Here is a 25833-nt window from a genome sequence, read left to right as displayed (position 1 = left end):
GCACGTGTGTGCTTGTATCTATCGGCAGGGAAAGAGAGTCTACCAGCTAATATTAAGAGAGGCAGGAGGTACTGCTGTACTGCTACAGTGTTAACCTGTCCTACACTTCTGAGTTTCAATAGAGCTCTCTTGTAGATAAGTAAAGTTTGTAATTAAGAGCATTTTAACAGGAAAACAGAGGCAGAGGCTAAATAATAAAGACATGATGTCTGGTGGAGAGAACAGGCTATATCCGAACAGCAGCAGCAGCAGCAGTTCCTCTTCACTCCACAGATACCAGTTGAACGTGGCTGGCTCTCAACAGGACCCTATTGACTATACTCTAGGTCCTACCATTCCTTCAAGCAGCAGCAGTTTAGCTAGCAAAGGAGCCGGAAGCTCTTTCTCCCGTAGCTCCAGCAGTTCCAGCACTTGCAGTACCACGAGCAGTAACCTAATGTTGAGAAGGATACCATACGAGCCTAACCCGTCACCCCCAGCCACTGCTGGAGGCCTTAGCTCAGACGAGAGCCTTCAAGATGACTCTGTATCTATAGGAGAGGGAGAGGGAGACCTGGGGCCATTGACTGGAGACCAGAAGAGAATGAGAAGGATGCAAGCTAACAAAAGAGAGAGGAAAAGAATGCACACTGTTAATTCAGCTTTTGATGACCTGAGAGACCTAGTACCAACTTATCCATCAAACAGGAAACTCTCTAAAATAGAAACCCTCAGACTGGCCTGCGCTTACATAGAGGATCTTGCCAAGTTATTGAGAGAGTCTACTGGAGCTGCTGTTGTTCATGGGGAGGATGTGAACTTGCACCATCCACACCTGAACCCACCTCTCCCTCACAGCACTGGGGACACCACTGGGTTCCTACCTCCTCCTCGTACCTACTCCCCCATTAAGAACGAATACAACAGACTTCAGTCACAAGACTACAGCACCTGCAACTTCCAGCACTATAGGGTACCACTTTCATATGTAAGTACAGCAGCATCATTAACTTCATTATCATTATTATTATTGTTATTCATAGGATTACGAGAGCTGTCCTTCGGATCCTGAGATTCAGTCTCCCCCTACCTACCGTACAGGGAGTGGCCCTCCTGTCTCGTACATGTCAGCTGCTGGTGGTTTGGCTGTTAAGCCGCCAGCTCTAGCACGCGTTAGTTCAGATACTGCAGTTTCTCTTCAAATGGCACAAACTTCACTAAACACTAGTAGTTCAGGTTACTGTGGGAGTCCTTCCGTCACTCCGTGTTCACCGTTGACCAGAGTACAGCACTCGACACCATCAGCTGCTCCAGCGTCCCTCGTATCACGTAATAATATACCATCGTCACACTTTCTACCATCGTCCACCACTTCAAATTATTATCATCATCACAGCTTACCCACCCCTGGCTTCACGCAGTGCTACAGTCAGTGAATGCTCTTTCAATCAATTACCAGGTTATTATTATTATTGTTATTATTATCTTTGTTAAAATTATAATATTTTGTACAATATATTGTTATTATTTTTAAGAGAATTAATCTCTTTTATGATTTTTGTTTAGAATTATTAATTATTATGATAATAGCAATCAATAGACAACATTCACTTTACATAAAGTACAGTTAATCACTTTTAAAATTATAATTTCACTTTTTTGATATAATTTTTAAATATTCAAATATAATTACGTCCAGACAGTCTTCAGTGAATAGAGTCCCAGTGGTATATCCAGTGACAACAGTCTTATTGATGTAGTCAATTAACAAGTTTGTATAAATCAGTGTAAAATAGACTAACTCATAAACACTTCACTCTAATCTGCTGATCACTGCTATAGATACACTAGTGTCTGGGCTAGTGTTGATTGATGAACCTTCACACACGCTCACTCACTGAGTATAAGAATACCTTTATGATGCATCAATACAAAAGTACCTCTGAAATGAGGACACCTCTGTATAGAGGATAGGTATTAGATTCTAAAGTAATCCATTGATATACAAACTACAATGACAGAATGACCAAAACTATGAAAGATAAATCATCATTATGTTATAAAAACGGTTCATGTATAGTTACAAAGTTACAAAGGAGTATCATTAGAGGAAGCTTGAGGGACAGAGTGAGGATCAATCATTGGTTCATCTGTTTGACCAATAACGGCAGACAAGCTGACTAGCCTGTCCCTTCCACTGTCTGTCTCCTCAATGGCCTCAAGAGGAGAAGCTACCAGACCAGTCCTACTGCTAGTGGGAATCGTAGGAAATGATGGAGTCGTATGACGTCTCTGGAAAGTAGATCTCCTTCCCTTCCTCACCTGTAGTCTCTTGCGAAGTTTAACTTTCTGAAGATGATGATCAATTTCATCATTTTCATCATGAATTATAACATGATTGTAATGATCTTCATGAGGCTAATGATGATTAATAATAATAATAATAATAATAATAAATTATTAATTAACACACGTTAAATCGATTTGCTTTCAAAATCTCATCAAGAATAGGAACAGCATCTTCACAACTTTTAGCTGCTTCACAAACTTCATCATCTTAAAAATAATAATAATGACGATTATTAAAATATTTGTATTGTTGAATAACAATCGGCAGACAGTCTAAGATAATTTTTTTGCTACTATATTCCCTTTTATGGACATAATGCGAGACACATGTGCCCTCCTCTACTGTTACCATGGCAACTAACGTACATACATCTAAACATGTAACACATAGTGAGAAAGAGAGAGAGAAAGGGAGGGCCATTGTTTACTGGTTTATAATAATCACATTAAAATGAAGACAGTCGGTTATAATGAGTCTGTCTGTGTGTGTCCTTGAGTGTGTGTGGGGGTAAGGGTAGAAGGAGATTGGTGCATGCCCAGACGTACACAACCTGTTTTTAATAACAATATCCCTCTCTCTCTCTCTCCACCACTGGCTAATATAGAATAACAGCTACTCAAATGAAACAAGAACTGGATGGGTATACAGCAAATAGTAAACAAAGTGCATCAATAATCCAGCGACAAATAAGGACTGTTTATTGAAGGATTAAATATTTTAATAATTGCTCGCCGTGACCACAAGAATATGAATATGATTATAGTACACACCTATTGGCATTCTTAACTAAACCGCAAAATAAATAAAATTAATAATATTTAAATAAAGATAAAAATTACTGTATAGCAACTCACTCAATAGTCTGTGTTCTTCATGAGTCTAGAGTAGATTGGAAAAAAAAGGATATGAATTATATAAAAATAAACAAGTGACAGATGAAGATATACTAGTCTCCCTTTCTCTCTCTCCTACTCAGTTGGCTGTGTTTATAGTAAAAGGTACTCTTTGTAAGTAATCCTACACAATATGGCCACATCAAACCAATAGAACCAAAACCACAGGAAATACCTGTAGCTCTACATAAAGGACAATTATCAGTAAATCACTTTTGGAGTCATTTCCTTTGGTAGTAATGACAGGTATTGGATGACATAGACATGTAATATAATATACTAATAATATACTAATGATATACTAATAGTATGCAATAGCTGACAATATGTACATAACTGAGAAATGAAGACACAGAAACAAACACACAAACACCACACACTCCTCCACTTACACTCTACATGTACTCCAATTATTAATACATGTACTATAACTACAATATTATGTATTGTCTTGGTAGCATTTACTTCTGTATTGCAGTGATGAGATTCCACTTCTTGAGTTGATTCTCTATTAATTAAAAACAATTAAAAATAATTGAAACTACATCAACAAAGCATGTCAATACTAATGCGACAAGTGTGTGCATTAATTAGAGATACTATAGGATTAAATTGAATCTCATTGTGTGGATGATGAATCTCTCCCAAAAATGTAGCTGAGGTACACCACTATCCACAAGCAAATACAACAATATCTTAATATCACTTTATGTCTGGAGGTACATTCACTAAATAATCCAAGGACAGATGGGAATCGGTTTCTAAAAGTTGCTTGAGTATATCATTTGATATTCGAATACAATCAAAGGCAGCTGGTTCAGAATAAGCTCATTACACAAAACTAACAATAGTGATAATATTAAAAATATTATAATAATATTGAAAATTAATATTTGTTGAAAACAACCACGAGAAATATTGCAGGTGGACATATAAAGTGTAACACGAGAGATTGTTGGAATGTGATGTTTACTACGAGTAACCTACCACACTCTGTCCTATAGAGTGATTAATACAAGCAACACTCCATTAGAATACAGTCTGCCACACTCTGTCCTACCTCTATACTGAGTAGTAGCAGTGTACATGCAGCTAATACTGCTAGGTCGTAGTGATCACTCATACCAGCTCTAATCTCATTATCTTGATACACGAATATACTTGTACTTACTTAAACTGCAATTTCTTAAATTTGTTAATTATATCTCGATCTTTGGCCTCAGGAAATCTCTCAAATAGTTTCCGGAAATATTTAACATCAAGAAACTGTAGGATTTCCTTTAAATAGAGATCAATAGGGTATATATGGTATGTGTAGGTACCACTAATCTGTTGAATCCAAAGGTACCAGCAATATCCTGCATACCAGAATTAATGTGCTCCATTGTCTATGGTAATTAATTAATATCGATTAATTAACTATGAATATTAATTACATCATTATGAATGACTTCGTTCAGTGACACTTGATGGACATTCTCAATCTTAACTTTAATCATTCTCACTAGTGGCTTTATGGTGGTGCCCTAGGAGGTAGATATGGTTAGTGGGTGTGGTCAATAACTATGAATATTAATTACCTGTACAAAGACAGTAAAGAGGAGGAGGGCAGTGACTGCAGTGACCATTCGCTTCCTCAGAGTCCTCTCCCCCTCAGGAAGGGAAGACTGACCCTCTTCAAACAATCGTGTCAACGCCAGAGAAAAGGCAACAGCTCCTCTTAGGCCACTGAAGGACTTTATAACACATAACTGACCAATCAGATTGCTTCATTAGCTAACCATTATAAAGGTGTCCTTGAGTGTGATTTTATGAAAGCGGAGCCTATTAAGGAGCAGAGTTAAGACAAACGTACCTAAAGTGGGTGTGGTTTTAATAAGCGGGTGTGGTTATATTGAGTAGGTGTGGCCTACCAATAGGTCTGAATATTAATGTCAGTACAATGGTCCAGAGGACAAGACCAGTGTCCCAACTGTGGAAATGATCATCATAAAGAGCGATACCAAGATAAAGGAATATGACCATCTCCGCCAACACACTAAATTAGTCAATTAATTAAATTAATTAATACATTCGTTAATGTTTACTTTATCATTTTCAGGAAATACTTAAAAGTGATGTTTGACTTGAATGACAAGTTTGGAGGGACGTAGTGCTTGACCATTATTGCAAATACAATCAAACTATTATTAATTAATTAATTAATTAATTAATTAATAATTAATACCTTATTATACCAGAGAAGGCAAAAAGGTCAGCGCATAAATATGACAAATAACCCAAAACGAACAGGAACACTGGCTCAAGAACTAACAGGAAAAGACAGCATAAGGGCATGTATATGTATTAGAAAATGTAATAAAAATTTGGGGTGATTTCGGAGCCATTTTTTGGAAAAAACCATGGACTATAGCCTTGGGTATTTTTCAGAATTTTGGCATTTTCTTAAAATGGCCGTAACTCGAAAAATTGAAGTCGGAATCAGCTCAAACTTGCTAAACAGCATAAGGACATCAATATGTATCAGAAAATGTAAAAAAATTTGGGGTGATTTTGGAGCCATTTTTTGGAAAAAACCATGGACTATAGCCTTGGGTATTTTTCAGATTTTTGGCATTTTCTTAAACTGCCGTAACTCCAAAAATTAAAGTCGGAATCAGCTCAAAATTGCTAAACAGCATAAGGACATCATTATGTATCAGAAAATGTAGTAAAAATTTGGGGTGATTTTTTGGCCATTTTTTGAAAAAAACCATGGACTATAGCCTTGGGTATTTTTCAGATTTTGGCTCATTTTTTAAAATGACTGTAACTTAAAAAATTGAAGTCAGAATCGGCTCAAACTTTCTACACAGCATAAGGACATCAATATGTATGCAGAATTAATATTTCCTGTGTTATAATTACCATGAACGTGATGGGTCAATCTTGTCAATAAGCATGTTATTATTCCAAAAATGAATCCGATTATTATACTGGCAATAACAACAACAAAAAACTGAGCAAACCCAACAGCAACCTAGAGACAAGAATAAAGAACAAGAAGAGAATGGACTCAGCATTACATCAACTCCAATATTATGAGTAGTCTCATGATCAAATTCAATATTAGCAAAAGCTCCAAGAACTTGGAATAACACAATAGTAACAGCATCTACAGAAATAAAAAAATAATAAAAATTAAAAAAATAATAATACCGTTTAAAAGTGACTCTCCAAAAACTAGTATATGCAATAACTTGTTAACGTGTATCTCATCAAAGACAGCTAGTACCTAAATGGGCATGGTTAGTATGAGACCACACCCACTAATTAATACTCACAGCGACTGGGTCTACAGCAGCACATATCGTACCAAACAAAAGAGCAGAAGGAATGGACAGATGAGAGTCCATCAGACCAGCCACAGACAAACCATATAAGGTAAACCCTATTAACAGTAACAATATTATTAATAATAATCTATTATAATAATTACCAAGAGCAAATGCATTCCAAACTGTTCCCTAATGATAATGGTAAGTTACAAATGATGATGATGATACCATTACACTTACAATAACCGCATACATGAGAATTGAGATTATATTTTCAAAGAATGCTCTGTTGTCAAGGAAATATCCTGATGCAAATATTATCCTAAATAAAGAGCAGTCAGATACAGTACGAGCTGTTCTTACGGCGGCAATAGAAACACAAAGAACAGCTGGGGAGTGAATCTGAAAGGAAGATTATCATTTGGAGTGCACTCATCCAATCTGAAGGAAGCACTAAGAATATAATAATTGAATTAACTAATCAATCCATTAATTAACTTACACTAGTATACCACCAATGTGAGTTCCAAGTACAATCAACATACTACGTATAATAATAATAATAATAACCAGGCCACACCTCCTTACCATGACTCTGGTATATTGGACGATATCACATGCATCCATGGATAATGCCATCCTATAATCCACAATGAATATAATATTTTAGTGACACCTCTTACCTATCTTAGCTAGTATGACAATGATTATGAAACTGGAGAAGATTAAAGGGAGTTTAACCTCCTCAATCTTGAGAGTGGCCAGTCTTACATTGCTGTTAACAGTTTCAGAGTGACAATGGGCCGGGACTGCTTCCTCTACTGCTCCTTCAGCAGCTTCTGCTCCTCTACAACCAACAGAGAACAATATAGCAATCAATAAAAGTAACTTCATTGTACTACAGCAATCAATCGACCCTGCCAAAATTAAGTTAACTGCTGCAGGCAGCCACACCTACAGATCACGTGATGTAGACTGGTGCAAGGACACGTGGTTTTAGTATACTATCCGTAATGCCCAGTAAAACACTACACCCACTATAAACAGAATGGAGGAGGTGTCCGACTCCGATGATTTTAACCTTGTTGAGGGGAAAATGGATCTAGTGATATCAGACATTGTCCTACTCTCAAAGAAAGAGAAAGCTCCTGATAAGTACATAGCAGTAAGGACTACCCTGTAGCCATACTCTTGTTCTATCCGTTGACAGATTGAGCCGCCATTGGCTGAAGGAGGGAGACTGAGCTTCACCAAGAGATACATTGCCTACTGCCGGGAAATACCCAACCAAAGATGGGTGAGTTGTTCCTATTTTTGTTTGTTTATTGTTGTTGTTTACAGGGTAGGGTTGTTGTGAGTGATATTAAGGTGTTGTCAAATAACCAGCCACCAGTTGGATACAGGGGATTACCTGAAACACACGATGATGGTAACTTAATGAATGAATGGTAGAAATACAATAAACTGTATATATACAGTTAGTAAGTCATTTGGTTCTAAACTGATTGCCATTAAACTGACACCACAAGAAGAAGCAGCTGAAGGTGTCACTGACATATTAGTACTATCAGGATCAAGGAAGGACCAAGTACCTCCTGGATACAAGAGACTACCGTACGTCATCTATTAATAGTAACAGTGATATTAATAGTAACAGTGATATTAATAGTAACACATTATTATTATTATTATGTTTAGTGAGATCAATGGGTTCAGTGTTTGTTTCCAAGTAACAAAGCTAGCTAGAAGAGAAGGTCCTCCTCCTCCAGTTACTAACAGACCCAGGTCAGGAGCTGGTATAGTACAGCCACAGGATAACAAAGGAGCTAACTATCCGTCAGTAACTGATTGATTGATGCAATGTATCTTCTATTCTCATTAATTTAGGACCTATGAGAGACAAGTTTCTAGAAAAGCTCGTTCAGGTAAGCACAACCATTACTAGTCAATGAACTGTAATTACATGTATACTGAATGTTACTGTAAGCAGCTGTGGATGGACTTTCTTTCAAAGTTAACGAAGACAACAGCTCACGTGCTAGTGAGGTATTGTGAAAATGTATAATGATGTATTTTAATTATTTATTTATTTAGTTTCTGTCAGCTAATTTGAAGTATCTGTCTTTGGATGACATTGAAACAAAAGTATTTGTCATCATTATTAATTAATTAATAATTATTTTATTAATTTAATTTATAGTTTAAATTTGATTGGTCTCTTGAAGAACAAGCACAAGCTCAAACTTAAAACAATCAAAATACAAAAAATTGATTTTTAATTGCTATTATTGTGACCTCATGTTTTGTTAATAACTATTAATAACTATTAATAACTGTTAATAATTGGAACAAAATGGCGGATTCTTCTGGAGGAGAAGAAAGGCAGCCACCTGGTGAGGTACTGAATGAGAAGTTTAGCGCTTTTGTGAAGTTTGCATCAACTTCAATAACAAGAGCCAAACAAGTAACTGGATCATTAGTATCAGTATCTTCATTAATTGCTCCTTTGTTAGTTCACTGTTGAGAAGTTAGGAAGAGCCGAGAGTGTCACTAGTTATGATGATCAGTTCGAGAGCTTAAGTGTGAAAATTGATCAGATCAAATTAAACACAGAACGAATCATTGACACACTAGAATCAATGATTCAACCTAACCCAAGTAATAATAATGACACACCCACCTAATTAACAATAACCACACCCCTAATTAATGACCACACCCCCTATAGATATACGACTGGAGGAGGCAGTGTACAGTAAACTGGACCGAGTTCAACCTCACCGATCAACAGGACATGAGCTGTTGGGGGTGGAGCTTTCTAGAGCCGGAAATGAGTTTGGACCAGAAACACAATATGGTATGAGTGTTGGAGTGGTGGGTGTGGCTTACATTATTAATAGGAGGGTACCTGGTGAGGTGTGGGGAGGTGGAGAGTAAGATTGGATTAGCCGAAAGACGCTATCAGAACACAATAAAGACTGATGTACTGACACCACTGAAGGCTTTCCTTGAAGTGGATTTAAAGACACTTTTAGTAAATAAATCATCATTATTATTATTATTATTATTATTATTATTATTATTATTATCATTATTATTATTATTATTATTATTATTATTATTATTATCATTATTATTATTATTATTTATTTATTGTCATTTAGAGAGAAAAGAGAAACCTGGTTGTGTTACGATTGGATCTTGATGCTGCTAAGGCGCAGGCTAAGAAAGCTCAAGGAGACAAAGTATCACAAGTGACCAAGAAAAGATGCACAATATTAATTATTAATTCTATTATTTAAAAACAGGCTGAATCCAACCTGAGGTCCATTCAAGCCGATTATGATAGTAAAATGGAGAAAGTTCGTGGGAGTATGGAACGGATAGTGCAGACTCATGTCAACAACATGGGCCACATCAAGGGGTACATATCAACTTTGAAGTCGTATTATACCGACTGTATGACCTACCTGGATGACATTGGGACTGAAATGTAATTAAGATTAATAGATTAATTCATTATTTATTGATTTTAGGTCCCCTCCTGTCGTTACCAGTAGTGATAATGAGGATATTCTCTCTCATTATGATGTTGATAAAAGTGAGGCAAAGAAGGCTAGAGTCCTTTATGATTATGAATCAGAGGAAACTGACAATCACTTGTCATTACTTATTGATCAGGTACAACTCACTTAAAATTTGGTAATTTTAACCCCTGGACTATAGTGCATAGTCTTTAATTGACCTGATTTGAGGGCAACTCAAAATATTTGTAAAAAAATTAATTTTGACTTTGGAGCCATTTTTTGGTTTGAGGCAATTCCAACTTCAATTTTTCAAGTTACGGCCATTTTAAGGAAACATCAAAAATCTGAAAAATACCCAAGGCTATAGTCCATGGTTTTTTCCAAAAAATGGCCAAAAAATCACCCCAAATTTTTGTGACATTTTCTGATACATATTGATGCCCTTATGCTGTGTAGCAAGTTTGAGTCGATTCCGACTTCAATTTTTCAAGTTACAGCCATTTTAAGAAAGCGTCAAAAATCTGAAAAATACCCAAGGCTATAGTCCATGGTTTTTTTCAAAAAATGGCTGAAAAATCACCCCAAATTTTTATTACATTTTCCGATACATATTGATGTCCTTTTGCTGTGTAGAAAGTTTGAGCTGATTCCGACTTCAGATTTTGAAGTCACGGCCATTTAAGAAATTGCCAAAATTCTGAAAAGTACCCAAGGGAATGTAATAAAATTGAGTTATTCTGTCCTCATTGCTGTTTTTTAGGTTATCACAGTGTATCCATTGAAAGATGATGGTGATTATTATTTAGCTCAAGTTGGTGACACCATTGGGAAGGTCCCTGCTGCTTATCTTGAACTAATTTGATTTTTATAAAAATTATAATTAATAATGAGCTTGCCATTTTGAGTGAAAATACTTTGAATTTTATAGTGAGTTTGTGTGTGAATTATGAATTTAATTATGTGATGTAAGGCACACATGACAACCGTTCATTTGCTCAAAGTGGAGTGTGATGTCACTGATGTGTAAGTTTGGGTGTGGTTGAATCCATACTTTAAAAAGAGACTGTTACCGACTATTTACTACAGATCCAACTAGTTCAACTGACTGAAGTTAGAAAGTTACTGGAGAAAGAAGCAATTATGTTTAAGAGAAGGTATATAGCTACTTTAAAGTGGATTGCTATTAATGTTGTTATTAGGCCACAGGTAGAGAAGCAGTTTATATCTGGCAAAAGTACAAGAGATGTACCTGAAGCAATACAACTAGCCTCTTTCAAGAAGGAGCCTCCACTGGCTGCCTACACAGGACCCAACACTGGACTAAGAGTACTTGATACTGACACTGAGATCTCAACCAGTGATCAGTGTGTTGCTGGTGTCAATGATTGGAACAATCCCTCAGACTATGCTTATGGTCTCTCAGTCTCTTTGTATGAAACTGATAAACGTTGCAATAGGCAGGTTGGGGGGCCAGTGGCTGACGTATTTGGAGTTGTGGTCAGGGAGAATAATGCAATAATGGCAATTGCTGATGGATCAGGCTGGGGAAAGAAGGCTCGTTTAGCTGCTCGCTGTGCAGTCAATGGAGCAATAGCACACATTACTGATAACCTCCATAAACTCTCTGTTAAGAAACCAACATCTGCCACACTCAACAAGCTACTGCATGAATCAATGGACATTGCTCATAAATCCATCCTCTCTCATGGAGGAACTCTCACTACACTCAGCATTGCTGTTGCTTGTGAGCTGAGCGCTCCATCAAATCAATGGGGGCTCTTTGTTGCTAGTGTAGGAGATAGTCCAGTATTTGTATATTGTCCACACACCTACCAGTTGCATGAAGCTACAGTTGATTGTCATTCAAAGGATGGTAATAGAGTTGTCCAGCTCTCAGGAGGTGCTCTAGGTCCCGCTATTGGTACTTTACCAGATTTGGATAATTTCAGTATGTCCTATTCTCCAGTCTATCCTGGTGATATTGTACTGCTAATGACTGATGGGGTATATGATAACTTTGCTCCTGGTGTGGTGCAAGCAGTTCATGATGAAAGAGCTCTTGATTGTGATTCAGGAGTTTCATTCACACCACCAAACGCCAGCCCTGTCCCTGGTCCAAATGAAGGTTCCTCGAGTCCAGTACTGAATAGACAAACCTGCTGTCCATCTCCCAGCAACCCTCATACCACAGAGAGGCCATGGCCTCCTTGTGACGTTGATCTTCACAGAAGCATATCATCAGCTCATCCTCCTTCATCAGTTTATGCTGAAGAGGACACTCAGTTGATAGAGCTTAAGAAATGTTGTGAATCCCTTCCGGAAATGATGAAATTCCTTCATCAGCATCAGGCCAATCTTTGTGGCAACATGACAGCTCAAACCGTTTCTTCTGCAATCATCAACTTTGTTTACGAAGCGACTGAAAAGAAGAGAATCTTTAAAAGCGATTGTCTTGAGAAAGACATTAATGTGTCTCGAAGAAGAAGAGCTGATCCTGAGTTTGCTAGCGAATTGCAAAGCCACAAAAGTAAACTAGACCATGCAACAATTGTATCTTATTGTATTGGTACACATTAACTAATGAAGTTTGTTTTTGCATGTTTTTAATTTTAAAAATACTTTATTATCAGGACTACTCTTATCTTGTGTAGTGAGTGTGTGGTGTTTGTGGGTGGTTTCCTCCTTTATCCTGCATGGACTTTAAAGGACCAGGTTATGGGTCAAAGGGAAGTGTTGTCTGTTATGTGGTGATGTGTAGAGTGCAGGCGAGTGTCAGTGATGTCAGTAGTACTAATGAATATAATTAAAATACCTACAGTGTTCAACTACAGTAAACAACTAATAAATGACATTAGAATATTAAAATTTCATTGCTTGAAGTGTCACAAACATAAACTTGTCCTGTGTCATCAACTATTATTCCTCTCGGTCTCACTAGCTCTTTGTCCCCGTGCCGACTGAAGCTTCCAATAAATTCTGTTGTTTGTCCATCAAACATGACCACCTCAGGAATATAGCAGTACGCAACATACACTATACTGCTTGCATCCACTGCTACCTTCACTGGGTAATGGTAATGCTCATGTTTAAATTCAGCAACCATGTTCCCGTAAGTTGTCATTTTCTGTACACGTGAGTTATCCCGGTCGCAAACAAACAGAAAACCTTCTTTATCAATTGCGATCCCGAGTGGACACTCAAACTGGCCTGGGGCACACCCTTTTTGTCCAATTTTATGAGATAACATAAAGTTATCAGTTAAGCAGTGGATCTGATGATTTCCTGAATCAGATACATACACCCTGTCACTGGAATCAATGCAAATGTCATATGGTAGCTTGAACTCTACGTCAGAGCCAGTAACTGTTGTTAAAGGTGTACCAGTCCTTGAGAATAGCTGCAATCGGTGATTGTTGGTATCACAGACTATCAGTTGATTTGTTCTTGTTGCTGCTATTCCTGTTGGCTCATGCAACTCTCCAAAACTGTCGCCATGTCTCTCTCTATTTTTAGTAGGCACTCCTGACAGCATGTTGTATATGATACTCTCTCTTGACAACTGTCGCCTACCAAATGTCAGCAATCGGAATCCTTCCTTCCGAAGAACTGATACTGAATTTCCTCTCCATTCAGTGACTGCAATATGGCCATTACTCATCAATGCTATCGACATTGGCCCATCCAATCCTTTAATGGTCTGGACTGAACTGGAGAATTTATCAGCTACAGCAACAGAAGTGACACTCTTGCTCAAGGCACTCCTAAACACTTTACTATCAAAAAATATTGAGCTCAGTTGTCTTGATCCCTCCTGCTCCTCCTCTTCAGTGATTGCCTCAAGAATGTCTCCAGTACTTGAGGAAAGCTTGGACATACTCCAGAACCAGCTCCACCAAAAGAGGCAGCCACACCCTTAGCTTTTGTTTGCAAGACCAGCCACACCCAAGCAACTGCAAAGAAAACCACACCCAGAAAAATGCAATGAATGAAGATCTATCAATAAGTTTATATTAAAAATAAAAATATAAAGGGACACATTATAAATTATCAGTCATCATAGTCAGGGTCACTGCTCTTGACTAGCCTCAGGACAGGGAACAGACGAAGTGTTAGATACGATATAGCAAACAGAAACGGTGGAATGAGAGAAGTTGATGGTATTGAGTCTTCCAGGACACGAGGAATGATGACCTCAATGTAGAGTAAGAGACCAATACGCCAGAGCAACAGGAAAAGGTGTATAACTGTAAACAATATATTCCTCTTGTTCTGTACAACATATGATATTATCCTTGTAGCCTGACAGAGACTGTAGTAAGAGTCAAGGGCCAGAGAGACATACAAAGGAATGAATATAGCGGACCAGGAGAGGAGGATAACTGACTCAACCCGTAGAGTTAGTAGTAATAAGAACACCAGGCCACCAGATGAATGGAGGAAAGCCTCAAAAGGTCCAATTCCTAACCAAACTACTGATTCTTTATAGGATAACAACACCATCTTGTATTAAATGAACAGTCAGCAGCAGGGTAGGTGTGGCTTGGTTAGGCTACACCCACTTGTAATTATTATTAGTTAATTGATTTTATTTTTGTTAAATTTTCCATAAAGTAATATGCAATACTGAAAGATATCTTCCTCTTGCACCACCAGGTTCAGGTAACGCTAACTAATGATAAATATTAATAGTTATAAAATTAGGAGACACATATACCTCAAGAAATTGTAACTGGTCAATGTTTATAGTAAAACTATCAACGAAAAACTAAAAAAATTACTGACAGTTATATAATGCTAGGACTGTGTAACTAACTTCAATAGAACTTGTACAAGATTCCTTCAATTGCAATGATAAATTGATTGATTTATTGATAGCAGAACCAATGCCATACACATTACACTGATAAGAACTAATCATCAATTAATATTAATCTTCCTCATTAATGCAATGTAATGGCCTACCCTTGTTCAATGAGTCTCTTAGCAGTGGCCAGTTGTGCTCCAAAGTCACTTGTACTTGTAACATAAATATCATTAATACGTTGCCTCAACTGTTTAACATTTGATCCTATTCATTAAATTAGTATTAAAGTTAAAGAGGATATTGCACTAATTAATATTATAGTACAGGAGACTGCAGTATCTTTGCAGTAAAAGAGTAAAACTTTGTCTTACTTTTAACTGATGATCCTTTTCTTGACATCATTCATTCATTGCCAGTATAACTCCGGATATTGCAAATGCAAGTGACTTTTACTGACTTGTTCTTTTCACATATTTTTAGATGCAGTTTGTTGCTAAATATTCTGTATTAGGTGACAGTTTTAGGCAAAGGTTTTCACTAAACATGCACAGTTTTAAAACTCAATAATAATTAATAATAATAATAATAATAATAATAATAATAATAATTGATAGTAATTAATTAAAGTGTCATTGTGTTTGACAACTGACAGTCCTGGCTCCGCCCATAGGTCCATCATGATCGTCCTACAAGCAAACAAACAAACGATAGGTTCCAATATCCCAGTAGACCCAATACATACCATCATATACTTCCTTCTGTGCAGTTCAGCCTCAGGATCAATGTCTTCCAATTGTACCTATAATAACATCAGTTAATTAACCCATTAATTAATAAATAATAATAATACTTCTTCATAGTCATCATGAGACGTAATCATCTCTTCACTATCTTGAGGTAACAGTTCCCTTAATTTAGACATACCGTCACGAGTTAGGAAATTATTAGGAGGAAAACGAACCTAATTGAAAGTGAAAGAACATAGAGAAAGTGAGAGACAAAAGCTAAGAAAAAGAATAGTCCATGGTCGTTGGCCTGATCTTTAAAAGTTTGTGAAAATTCCAAACTTGATCAGAATCTTAAACTTTCTGCACAACATAAGTACATGAATAGATGTTACAATGTATGTATAATGAAACTAGTTACAATGTACTCACATTAAAGCGTATGATGAGACGTCCTTTATTGAACGGGTTTCTGTACTGAGGCATACCCTCATTAAGAACAACTTTAACATCATCTAATAAATAATAATAATAATAATAATAATAATAATAATAATAATAATAAACAATAATTTTGCCTATTATCAAGTACCGTGCTTCAATACTTCTCCAGGGTGAGTTTGTATCACTATTTGTCTGTCGTCCAACATTTTGATGGTTTTCTTAAACCCAGTCAGTGCTTCAGAGAGGTTAATGGTCATATTCATGTAAAGGTCAGTCTCCTTTCTTTTGAACAACTCGTGATCTATCTCCTCTAAAACTATCACTACATCTCCTGTTTCGTAACCAGGTTGCTATGGTAACAAACTATGAATATTAATTAGTATTTAATTGATTAATTACTTGAGCTGCCTCTCCCCTGAATGGTATCTGGTCCCCATCCTTCATCCCTTTATCAATATGGACCTGTAGTGACCAGGACCACTCATTATTATTATTACTCATTAATTATTCATTACTTCTAATATTTTTTTGTCATTAACAACTTTCTCACCACGACAAGTTTTACATTTATCCTTTTCTATAAACAAATAAATAAATAAATAATATAATCATTATACCATTAATTATAATCATTATACCATTAATTATCTCTCCTCTTCCTTTACAGGCCCGACAAGGAACAATCTGCCTTGTCACAAAACCTGGAGCTATTTGTTGCATTGAAAGCTAATAATCAATAATAATTAATAATAATCAATAATAATTAATAATTAATAATGTACTTGTTGTCCCTGACCATCACATGAGACACAAGTTCTTACTGCTCCCTAAAATGAATACAAATTGATATAGTAATACTAATGTACATGTAACTTGTCACCTCTTTTCCTCCTTTCCCTCCACAGTCACTGCATATGATGTGTCTCTGTATTGCTAACTTCCTTACACTCCCGTTGTAAAATTCCTCAAGTCTCACCTATCATTATTAGCTACCATCATTAATATTAATTGATTAATTAATCCTTACATGTAACTGATGAATCATGTCTCTAGTTTTCTTTTCCCTGTTCCTCCTTCCTCGTCCTCCCATACCAAACACAAGATCAAATATATCCATTGCTGTAATAAAACTCAGTATTTTCTAGTATAACTCAGTATACTAACCAGAACTCCCTCCTCCTCCTCCTTCTTTCAATGCTTCTTCTCCTCCTTTGTCATACAACTCTCTCGTCTTTGGATCATTCAAAACTTCATAAGCATGAGCTATCTCCTTGAACTAAATAAATAAATAATAATGACTGATGGAGGTGTACGCTATAGAGAGTGTCCATTAAGAGAGGCTATACTGTACATGTACTCTTACATACTTTTTCTTCATTTTCTGGTCCTGGGTTTTTGTCTGGATGATATTTAAGAGCTGATCTCCTATAAGCTTTCTTTAGTTCTGATTCTGTAGCATTTGGTTCAACACCCAGCAGGTCTTTACGTACCAATATCAATAAATAGAGTATATAATAGGAGGAGCTACTTGTCTTACCATAAAACTTGGTTTCTTTAACACTTTTACTCATCCTCTAGGGTACAGTAACTAAAGAGAGAGAAAGGGACGTCAACCTAGTACCAAGAAAGCCAACCACCTGACAGTATTATGGGTGTGGTCAACTATTACCACACCTACTTTCTTTTCAATTATGGCTTCCAGTTTGGAGGAGGAGAGTGTGAGTGGTCCTGAAATGGCTTCCACTGAAGAGGAGGAGAATGTATTGAGCATTGGACTGTTAGGAGTCCTAGGACCAGCAGTGAAACAAATTGATACTAAAGTGGGACAAGTGAGGTAAGGATTGTCATTATTCAATAAAAATTATATAATTATTAATTGAATAATCCGCCGGCAGAGACAGCCAAAATGAATTGAAAGGGCAAATTGATAAGCTTGCTCAAGGTAGACTATTAATTGAATATTATTATTATCATCAAGTTATTATTAATATTTATATATAGAATTACGTCAATTATCTGACAAGCAGAGAGTTCCTATTGATTTAGATACTTATATTAAGAAACTCGCCATTTCAAAGAGGAGGATACTACTAGTGAATGACATACTACAGAATGTTCATGTAAGCCAGTGGTCCCCCAATAATTTCAAGTGTCCATGTGTTGTTACAGGAGAGAATGGATAAACTGCAGAAGAACATTACAAAAGAGACACTGCGACAGAGATCCGCCATTGAAGCTTGTCAATAATTAATGAATGACTCCTGGTGTGTGTGTGTGTACTAGTAATAGTGTGTGTGAGTGATAAATATTTAATAATGTTACAATTATTAGACAGTCTGAACAGCTGGTTCTCACTGCTAGTGTATAATAACCTATAAAAGAGAGACAGACAGAGAGCGAAAGAGAGAGAGAGATGTCGTCCATTATAAGTGATTCTTATGGTGCAACAGAATTACCAGACAGTTCTGATTCCAGTGATACCGTTCTTGATGTTACAGCTGATGACAAGCCAAGAGATGGTAATTGTTACAAGTACCTTCATCATTTCCTAATGATAGTGTGTTTATCAATTGGGTCTTATCTTGGTGTCATCACAAGGATATATACCTCAATATATTTATCATTATTTGATAATATCGATCAGTTTACATCTCTCTGGGCTCAAGTTATAGGTACTGGAGTCATTGGGTATCTAGTCATCAATAAAAGTAACATTAATAATGTATTGTACACTTCACTGGCCACAGGACTGTGTGGCTCACTCACCACATTTTCAACATGGAATGCTGAGTCAGCATTGGTGCTGCTCCAGTTGAACGAGTCTACTCTTGTTACTATAAATAGACCAGACTACGTTAAAGGTGGAGTGTCAGGTCTCATGATACTATTTATAGGTATTGGTCTACCTTTGTCATCATTTATATTTGGTAGCAATATGGGACGGGTATTCAAAGCACCTGTAATTACCAGTAGCTATTATGTCACTGGATATGTTAGCTCAGTGTTGTTGTACATAATAAGTACAACAATCATCATTATTGTCTGTTTAATTACTGATAATTATTATATTCTTTTTTCACTTTTATTTGGTCCAATTGGCACTTATTTGAGGTGGCGATTAGCTTATTTTGATGTTAACTTTCTTAAAAACGATTTTCCAATGGGAACATTGATATCTAATTACACTGGATCACTGATATTAGCAGGTTGTATGGTTGCCAGGTTACACGTCAACAATCCAACTGTAGTTCAGTTAATAAATGGAGTCATTACTGGTTTCTGTGGCTGCTTGACAACAGTTTCAACATTCATCAGTCAAATAACCAAACTCTCATTCAAAATGTCATCAATATATGTACTAATATCACTGACTACAGTACAAATAACTTACATTACAATATTCATTATTTATTCAGTTGTTTATTAATGGACAAATAACTGTACAAATATCTTACAATAATCAGTTGTTATTATTAATAATTAGGATATAGCACATTCTTTGTTGTCTCTTCTCTCTAAAGACAGTTTCTTTGATAATGATGATCGTCTTTTTGTTGACTCAATTTCTTTTTCATTAGTGCATTCCACACTGATTGGTCTAAAAAACACATTAATAATGACCACACCTACAAAGTCACCACACCAACAAACTAACTGTGTAGTGTTAGTGAGTCGTTGATCAAGCCAATCTCGTTCATTAATTAATTCAACTAATTCTTTAATCAATTCCTCTTCTCTTTCTTTTTGTTCTTTAGTCTTCTCTTCATCTAATAAATAAATATTAATTAATTAATTGGTGGGTGTGGCAAACCTGTCATTGCAGCTAGTGGTCGTAATTCTCTATTTATAAAGAACTGACGTTTTTCTAAATCCTCTTCTTTCTCTCTAGTAGTACAATATAAAGAGCCATGTATCAAGTATCTTAGCCAGTTTGTGTGTGTGTGTGGTTACTTAAAATACTTACAATAGATTCAGTTCAATTTGTTTCTTAATTAATGAATTCTTTTCGTTTAACACTTTAAAATATTCAACAGTAAGGAGCTCCTCTTTTTTATCATCACCTGCAGTTATGAATAGTTATCAATGGTTATTAATAGTTATTAACCTCTACTCATGGCCTCCCTAATCTCAGTCTCAATGGTAGTGCTCCTCTCTTGTAATGGCTGCAGTTGGCCCTGAAGTAGAATCAGTTCAGTCTTCACATAATCACTTTGACTTTGCAGTATATCCTGTCAATATAGCAACAATTTTAGTTATTATTATTATTATTAGTTATTATACTTTATTGAGGTCTCTTTCGTGGTTTTTCCAAGCAGATACACTCTACAATTCATTCAACTAATTAATAATAATATTGATCACTTACATCAGTGTCATTGAGAGGTTTCTGTACATCAGTTGAATCAGTTGATTCTGCAAAATCAGTGTTAGTATCAGGGTTAGTATCAGTGTTAGTATCAGTGTTAGTATCAGTGTTAGTTGGTGGTTGTAATGACATTATTTTAGCTGCTCGTGATGGTTTACTTGAAGGAGCTAATAATTTAAGTCTCTCTTGTTTCTGCTTCACTATAACCTCTCCTGTCTCGACCTCTCCTGTTCCAACATCTCCTGTTCCAACCTCTCCTGTTCCAACCTCTCCTGATTGCTCAGTGTCTTCATTCTCTTTTGCTAGTTCTACTGTCAGTAGTTTGGAATCAGACTTACAGCTGGATAGAACTCTGCTGCTGTTACTAGGAGGCTGGTTGCTAGGACGTAGGTTGCTAGGAGACAGGTTACTAGGTGTCAAAGACCCGTGAGATTTTTGACGAGCTTTTTCTAGTTTTCGTTTTGTTGATTCGGACAAAGCATCAAAAGTTGTTGGCTTCTGAATACCAACTCTTTTCATCATAGCCTGAGCTTGTTTACGATATAACTCGCTCTATTATACAAAATAAACAAATAAAGAAACAAAAAAATAATTAAATACTTTATCTTCTGTAGGAGATATAGCAGGAAGACTTGCTCTTCTGCTCTTATCCTAATTAATAATAATAATAATAATAATAATAATAATAATAATAAATAAGTTACACTAACTGGTTTTCCTTCCATTGGTTTGATTGCAGCCAGTGATGAACGTGAAGGACGATCTTGTTCCTGTGGGTGTGGCTTAGACTCTAGTGAAACAATATCAGATTCTTCACTAGTGGAGGGTTCAGTCATATCTACATGTATATCAAGAGTGGTTACACTATTCTCCTTATGATCATTTCCAGATGTGGCTGAACAAGTATCAAGAGGTGTGGCCACAGAAGACGTAGAAGGTGTGGCCACTGTAGACACAGGAGGTGTGGTCACAGTAGACACAGGAGGTATGGTCACAGTAGACACAGGAGGTGTGGTCACAGTAGACACAGGAGGTGTGGTCACAGTAGACACAGGAGGTGTGGTCACAGTAGACATAGGAGGTGTGGCCACAGTAGACACAGGAGGTGTGGTCACAGTAGACACAGGAGGTGTGGGTTGATCAGTAGTCTGATGCGAATACTTAGAGTATGGATTAGCGGTGGTGGTCTTCGAGGATGGAGAGATTGAAGAGATGCTTAAAGACAATTCCTCAAACTTTGAGATATCAAACAAACTAGGAGAGACAGGAGAGGGAGATTGACGAGGTAGGTGTGGCTTAAATACAGCAGAATGCACATGCCTAGTGAAGTAATTGTACATTTGATACACAAAAGAAGAGACTGCTAGCTTATCAGGGACATCAGTAAGTAGCATCATGTTAGGAGTAAGTGGACAGAATATACCCAATTCACTGGCTATGGTGAATGCCTGTAGATCAATGAGAACATTATATTAGTGTACTACAGAGGAATTATAACTTACTAATCTGTTGTTCTCTTTGATGCTGTTTGGAGTTAACTGATAAAATTCACTAAATAATAATAAGTGGATAATATTAACAATAACAATGATAATCAGAGCATACATTAAATCAGGTCTGTAGTGATGTATAATTGCACAGAAAGCAAGTCCATTCTTCCATGAAGTGGTCATGTTAGAGATATCAACATTGCTATAACCTTTAGTGACATTTTGTGACCATTCAAGGAGCTCTTCCAGTGAAGGAATTGGATCATTACTGGTTACTGGAGATATAGAGCGACCAGTCCCACTATCAATAAACCTGATAAATAATCGATTCACTAAGTAACATACAATCTAGTAATTGTGAATTCATCTTCATCTTCAAGATTACCGATTGTTGATAAATTAGACACACTCATCATACTGGCAATACTGATCATGTCATCGTCACTAGATGAATAATAATAGTATGATGCTAATAATAGTATGATACTAATAATAGTGTGATGCTAATAATAGTATGATACTAATAATAGTATGATGCTAATAATAGTATGATACTAATAATAGTGTGATGCTAATAATAGTACGATACTTATAATAGTATGATACTAATAATACAGTAGTATGATGCTAAATATTAATAATAGTATATTGTAATTACGTTGCTTTGCCTTCTTTAAGTAAAACTGATGAAATTGACATTTCCAAATGAACTTTCTTTACTTTGACAGACACAGACTTGAGTAGCAGTTTAACCTCCTGATCGAAAGGAAGGGCTGATGCATATTGGACCACATTAATGGGGACACTGGCCAGGACCTTTCTGTGACCATGCCTGTCAACCTACACACAAACAAACAATAACTACATCATTGCTATTGTTATCTACATTTATAACTGAGAATTCCCATTCCTTTGTTTCATAAGACTTATCTTTTTGACCCTAAAAACTATAAAATAAAATAATCCTAAGCATTAGATACTTTATAAAGAGTGATTGGGGCTTCAATGGCTTCAGGTTCGGGCCATACAGCAACACCACGTAACTTATTATCAGGAGATGGCAACCATGGCAATATCTAATAAACATAAGAATGGATTATTTTCAGTTTTGAGAAGGAACAGCCGGTACTTTAGAGAGAATTCTTCTACCTCTTCTATGAAAAGCAATACTGATCATGTGAGGTGTCCTAATTAATAATAAATGAATAAATAAATACAAGTAACAGGACCTACCACTTATCGTTAGTACATTCTATCATTACTGATTGGTAGGTCACACAGTACTGAAACTTGGAGGCTCTTTTCCCTATTCTTTTAGCTTTCCTTAAGGCAGCCATTTTAAAGGGAGTGGTCTAGATCACGTGATTCGATCAATAGATCACGTGATCCTGTAAAAATAAGGGAGAGCCCAGCCTTTAGCAGTTCCTTTGGATAATACAGCACAGTGACTGTTGAGAAAAGAAGAGGGTATTTGAATACTGATCGCTGTGCTCCTGTTATACGAGGATCCTGTCATTAGAGAGGCAATGGCTTCAGGACCATACAACTATTCTTACATATTCAAGTACATCATCATAGGTTAGCCCAGGGCTGAGGTTGGAGGAGAGGCCCTTCTCTTTATAACCAACCAGTGGTTATTAAATACTCCCCCTCCCTCCATTGGGTACCTCCTGGGGCAGTATTATTAATAGTGTACACCAGTGGGTGTGTCATTGTATGTAAACTGGGTGTGGTCAATTGTATTTGTAATTTTGTATAGGTGATATGGGAGTAGGTAAATCATGTTTATTACATCAATTTACTGAAAAGAAATGTAAGAAATGATTGATGATGATAGTTAATGTTGTGTGTGATTCAGTTATGGCGGATTGTCCTCACACTATTGGAGTCGAGTTTGGTACTAGAATAGTGGAAGTGTCTGGTCAGAAAATAAAGCTACAAATATGGGATACAGCTGGACAAGAAAGATTTAGGTATAACCACCGAACCAGTGTTGTTGTTATTGTTGTTGTTGTTTGGTAGAGCTGTTACTAGGAGCTATTACAGAGGAGCAGCTGGTGCTTTAATGGTGTATGACATAACAAGAAGAAGCACTTACAATCATTTAAGTAGCTGGCTAACTGATGCCAGGAACCTCACTAATCCAAACACTGTATGAGAATGTATAATTAGTGTCAGTAGTGCATTATCATACTGTAGGTTATATTTCTTATTGGTAATAAATCAGATCTTGACGGACAGGTATTTCACTTTTATTAGCTATCACTTTTATTATCATACCATGCAGCGGGATGTAACTTATGAAGAAGCTAAAACGTTTGCAGATGAAAATGGTTAGTTGATATATTAAGACTGTTCATTAAAATGCCACCTGGTTTTAAACATAGGGTTACTTTTCCTTGAAGCAAGTGCTAAAACGTAATAATTACACTAGTAATAATAATAGTTATTAATGTCTGTGTTATTATTTATTTAGTGGAGACAATGTTGAAGATGTGTTTATTGAAACTGCAAAGAAGATATATCAGAATATACAGGATGGAAAGTAGTTCCTATTATTAATGTAACACAATTATTATTATTATTATTATTATTTGTTAGTGTTGATTTAAATGCTGCAGATACTGGAGTACAACTTAAGCCTTCAGCTAGTGGCGGTAGTGGAGATAGAAAACCAACTGGCAATCAGTCCAGTCAACAAAGTGGAGGGAAGGGTTGCTGTTGAAATATATATTTAAGTGTGACACTCATTCCTTCTCTTTCTTTTAATTATAATTATTATCATTTTGTGCTGTACTATTGTTCTTCTTTTGCGTAGTTAATTTTCTTTTATTAATTTTTATGAATTAAATTAATGACTGACTGTATGTGTGTTTATGAATGAATAGTAGTAACATTGGATACTGCTGCTGTTGGAAAGATTTTGTGATGAATGGATGTGGTTAATGTGACTTTAGAGTTTGATCCAGCAGCAAATTGCACAGACCTTGTAAACCAATTCATAACCCACTGTGGTGTGGACTTCAAAGGGATTGTCTAAATTGAGGTGTGTCTTACATATTGTGTGGTCACATTACCACCTACTTCTGGCTACTTGGCAGTGTGCAAGGTCTATGGTGTACCTATACTATATTAACCTTGTTATACAAGTACATTCATAGCATTACCTATAATATCTTATAACCTCTGACCTTTACAATGTAAATATGCCTACATTAGCTTTACTGAGCACATTGCTACCACCATATATACCATTACCATCGCCTACATTAACTTATAACCTGAGATATCCTAAATATATGACCATATTAATGTTCTTAATACTTAGATACTATACCATTCAGTGATGTAGCCAGGGTTATGATGGTGGTAGGGCACACTATGGACAAGTGAACTTCACATACAATTTATAGACAAGAGAACAGTCAGAACACTATGACAGTTGGTAGGATACAAGCATAGACTGGTAGGGCATGTGCCCCACTGTGCCCTACTCTGGCTACGCCACTGATACCATATGATAATGGTAACTGCATGTGACCATTACATACCGTACCATATGTTACCTCTATTGCATGTGACCATTGTCTATATATTGTAACTCTACAACCTTAATATAACAACAAAAGCACACACTTGATACCATAATGTACTACACAATGTGCATATGATAGTAGCAATTATGTAGTGTTTGATTGGTTTTAAGTAGTTAAAGGATTGAGACAAAAAAAAGAAAAAGAAAAGGTCTGATCCTTTCTTCTGCTTAGAGTCCATACTACACAAAAAGGAAAAGAGAGAAAGAGAAGAAGAGAGGGTTCTAGCATGAGATGCTGGAAGCCACCATCCGACCCAAAAGGAGGACTCCCTCGCCCACACTCCTAGGCAAAACCCTCCCCTTCCCTCTCACATGATCGGGATTAAAAGACGTTGAATATTGT

At 36.4% G+C, this 25833-nt stretch overlaps 12 protein-coding genes across 14 annotated transcripts; 7 read left to right on the top strand and 5 right to left on the bottom strand.

Moving 5' to 3' along the window:
• The first annotated feature begins 202 nt into the window (after window positions 1–202).
• Window positions 203–1415, top strand: LOC100637004 (bHLH1). Its single transcript, NM_001279270.1, is given in 2 exon segments — window positions 203–967; window positions 1023–1415. Coding segments are annotated over 2 exon segments (1158 nt in total).
• A 550-nt stretch (window positions 1416–1965) lies between these two features.
• Window positions 1966–7517, bottom strand: LOC100637760 (sodium/hydrogen exchanger 3-like). Of its 2 annotated transcripts, XM_019998703.1 has the most exons (22): window positions 7223–7517; window positions 7128–7179; window positions 7042–7083; window positions 6903–6992; window positions 6780–6861; window positions 6701–6728; window positions 6546–6652; window positions 6421–6496; window positions 6288–6376; window positions 6130–6241; window positions 5450–5531; window positions 5310–5405; window positions 5136–5260; window positions 5004–5077; window positions 4803–4958; window positions 4659–4748; window positions 4545–4610; window positions 4394–4500; window positions 3688–3730; window positions 3184–3208; window positions 2453–2535; window positions 1966–2397 (listed from the first exon to the last, which is right to left on the bottom strand). In XM_019998703.1, the coding sequence occupies exons 1-22, from the start codon at window positions 7431–7433 to the stop codon at window positions 2068–2070; spliced, it is 2166 nt and encodes a 721-aa protein (XP_019854262.1). In that variant the 5' UTR covers window positions 7434–7517; the 3' UTR covers window positions 1966–2067. The 2 variants fall into 2 exon arrangements, with proteins under 2 accessions (XP_019854262.1, XP_019854261.1); XM_019998702.1 differs by having other exon boundaries at window positions 6546–6728.
• Window positions 7518–7560: 43 nt separating this feature from the next.
• LOC100636877 (uncharacterized) lies at window positions 7561–8869 on the top strand. Its single transcript, XM_003387930.3, has 9 exons — window positions 7561–7704; window positions 7750–7836; window positions 7881–7968; window positions 8018–8153; window positions 8238–8375; window positions 8427–8464; window positions 8530–8585; window positions 8634–8684; window positions 8740–8869. The coding sequence occupies exons 1-9, from the start codon at window positions 7588–7590 to the stop codon at window positions 8785–8787; spliced, it is 759 nt and encodes a 252-aa protein (XP_003387978.2). The 5' UTR covers window positions 7561–7587; the 3' UTR covers window positions 8788–8869.
• On the top strand, window positions 8843–11054 carry LOC100636751 (endophilin-B1-like). Of its 2 annotated transcripts, none has more exons than XM_019998706.1 (8): window positions 8843–9003; window positions 9053–9197; window positions 9268–9396; window positions 9440–9573; window positions 9704–9784; window positions 9848–10032; window positions 10076–10220; window positions 10827–11054. In XM_019998706.1, the coding sequence occupies exons 1-8, from the start codon at window positions 8893–8895 to the stop codon at window positions 10926–10928; spliced, it is 1032 nt and encodes a 343-aa protein (XP_019854265.1). In that variant the 5' UTR covers window positions 8843–8892; the 3' UTR covers window positions 10929–11054. The 2 variants fall into 2 exon arrangements, with proteins under 2 accessions (XP_019854265.1, XP_003387977.1); XM_003387929.3 differs by having other exon boundaries at window positions 9704–9793.
• A 56-nt stretch (window positions 11055–11110) lies between these two features.
• Window positions 11111–12707, top strand: LOC100637636 (PP2C-like domain-containing protein CG9801). The gene is made up of 2 exons (XM_019998705.1): window positions 11111–11220; window positions 11266–12707. The coding sequence occupies exons 1-2, from the start codon at window positions 11207–11209 to the stop codon at window positions 12641–12643; spliced, it is 1392 nt and encodes a 463-aa protein (XP_019854264.1). The 5' UTR covers window positions 11111–11206; the 3' UTR covers window positions 12644–12707.
• Window positions 12708–14043: 1336 nt separating this feature from the next.
• Window positions 14044–14619, bottom strand: LOC105313409 (transmembrane protein 203-like). Its single transcript, XM_011406817.2, has one exon. It carries the CDS (start codon window positions 14564–14566, stop codon window positions 14114–14116), a length of 453 nt encoding a protein of 150 aa, XP_011405119.1. The 5' UTR covers window positions 14567–14619; the 3' UTR covers window positions 14044–14113.
• Window positions 14620–14649: 30 nt separating this feature from the next.
• LOC105313412 (ribonuclease P protein subunit p20-like) lies at window positions 14650–15338 on the bottom strand. The gene is made up of 5 exons (XM_011406825.2): window positions 15242–15338; window positions 15029–15134; window positions 14880–14976; window positions 14781–14831; window positions 14650–14735 (listed from the first exon to the last, which is right to left on the bottom strand). The coding sequence occupies exons 1-5, from the start codon at window positions 15270–15272 to the stop codon at window positions 14661–14663; spliced, it is 360 nt and encodes a 119-aa protein (XP_011405127.2). The 5' UTR covers window positions 15273–15338; the 3' UTR covers window positions 14650–14660.
• Window positions 15339–15382: 44 nt separating this feature from the next.
• On the bottom strand, window positions 15383–17669 carry LOC100637511 (dnaJ homolog subfamily A member 1-like). Its single transcript, XM_003387935.3, has 14 exons — window positions 17577–17669; window positions 17407–17519; window positions 17204–17315; window positions 17067–17158; window positions 16920–17015; window positions 16822–16866; window positions 16678–16765; window positions 16555–16616; window positions 16439–16501; window positions 16188–16389; window positions 16028–16110; window positions 15721–15831; window positions 15613–15669; window positions 15383–15556 (listed from the first exon to the last, which is right to left on the bottom strand). Exons 1-14 carry the CDS (start codon window positions 17608–17610, stop codon window positions 15500–15502), a joined length of 1215 nt encoding a protein of 404 aa, XP_003387983.1. The 5' UTR covers window positions 17611–17669; the 3' UTR covers window positions 15383–15499.
• A 27-nt stretch (window positions 17670–17696) lies between these two features.
• Window positions 17697–18402, top strand: LOC100636626 (SNARE-associated protein Snapin-like). Its single transcript, XM_003387928.3, has 4 exons — window positions 17697–17873; window positions 17935–17981; window positions 18041–18159; window positions 18209–18402. Exons 1-4 carry the CDS (start codon window positions 17731–17733, stop codon window positions 18284–18286), a joined length of 387 nt encoding a protein of 128 aa, XP_003387976.2. The 5' UTR covers window positions 17697–17730; the 3' UTR covers window positions 18287–18402.
• A 38-nt stretch (window positions 18403–18440) lies between these two features.
• LOC105313411 (fluoride export protein 1-like) lies at window positions 18441–19546 on the top strand. Its single transcript, XM_011406824.2, has one exon. It carries the CDS (start codon window positions 18453–18455, stop codon window positions 19464–19466), a length of 1014 nt encoding a protein of 337 aa, XP_011405126.1. The 5' UTR covers window positions 18441–18452; the 3' UTR covers window positions 19467–19546.
• LOC100637383 (EH domain-binding protein 1-like) lies at window positions 19412–23256 on the bottom strand. Its single transcript, XM_019998701.1, has 17 exons — window positions 23129–23256; window positions 23025–23082; window positions 22876–22971; window positions 22782–22835; window positions 22554–22735; window positions 22241–22339; window positions 22011–22196; window positions 21908–21956; window positions 21116–21853; window positions 21006–21056; window positions 20406–20957; window positions 20321–20362; window positions 20145–20268; window positions 20004–20100; window positions 19851–19924; window positions 19695–19806; window positions 19412–19637 (listed from the first exon to the last, which is right to left on the bottom strand). The coding sequence occupies exons 1-17, from the start codon at window positions 23230–23232 to the stop codon at window positions 19520–19522; spliced, it is 2736 nt and encodes a 911-aa protein (XP_019854260.1). The 5' UTR covers window positions 23233–23256; the 3' UTR covers window positions 19412–19519.
• A 12-nt stretch (window positions 23257–23268) lies between these two features.
• Window positions 23269–24844, top strand: LOC100636499 (ras-related protein Rab-14-like). Its single transcript, XM_003387927.3, has 9 exons — window positions 23269–23473; window positions 23655–23708; window positions 23754–23868; window positions 23918–24047; window positions 24095–24136; window positions 24183–24228; window positions 24283–24313; window positions 24372–24440; window positions 24497–24844. Exons 1-9 carry the CDS (start codon window positions 23422–23424, stop codon window positions 24618–24620), a joined length of 663 nt encoding a protein of 220 aa, XP_003387975.1. The 5' UTR covers window positions 23269–23421; the 3' UTR covers window positions 24621–24844.
• Window positions 24845–25833: the final 989 nt, after the last annotated feature.

Source organism: Amphimedon queenslandica, unplaced genomic scaffold (genome assembly GCF_000090795.2).
Source record: "Amphimedon queenslandica unplaced genomic scaffold, v1.1 AMPQUscaffold_13308, whole genome shotgun sequence".
Taxonomy (NCBI): Eukaryota; Metazoa; Porifera; class Demospongiae; order Haplosclerida; family Niphatidae; genus Amphimedon; species Amphimedon queenslandica.
The sequence above is the reverse complement of the archived record's forward strand: the minus strand, read 5'-3'. Positions and strand labels throughout refer to the sequence as shown.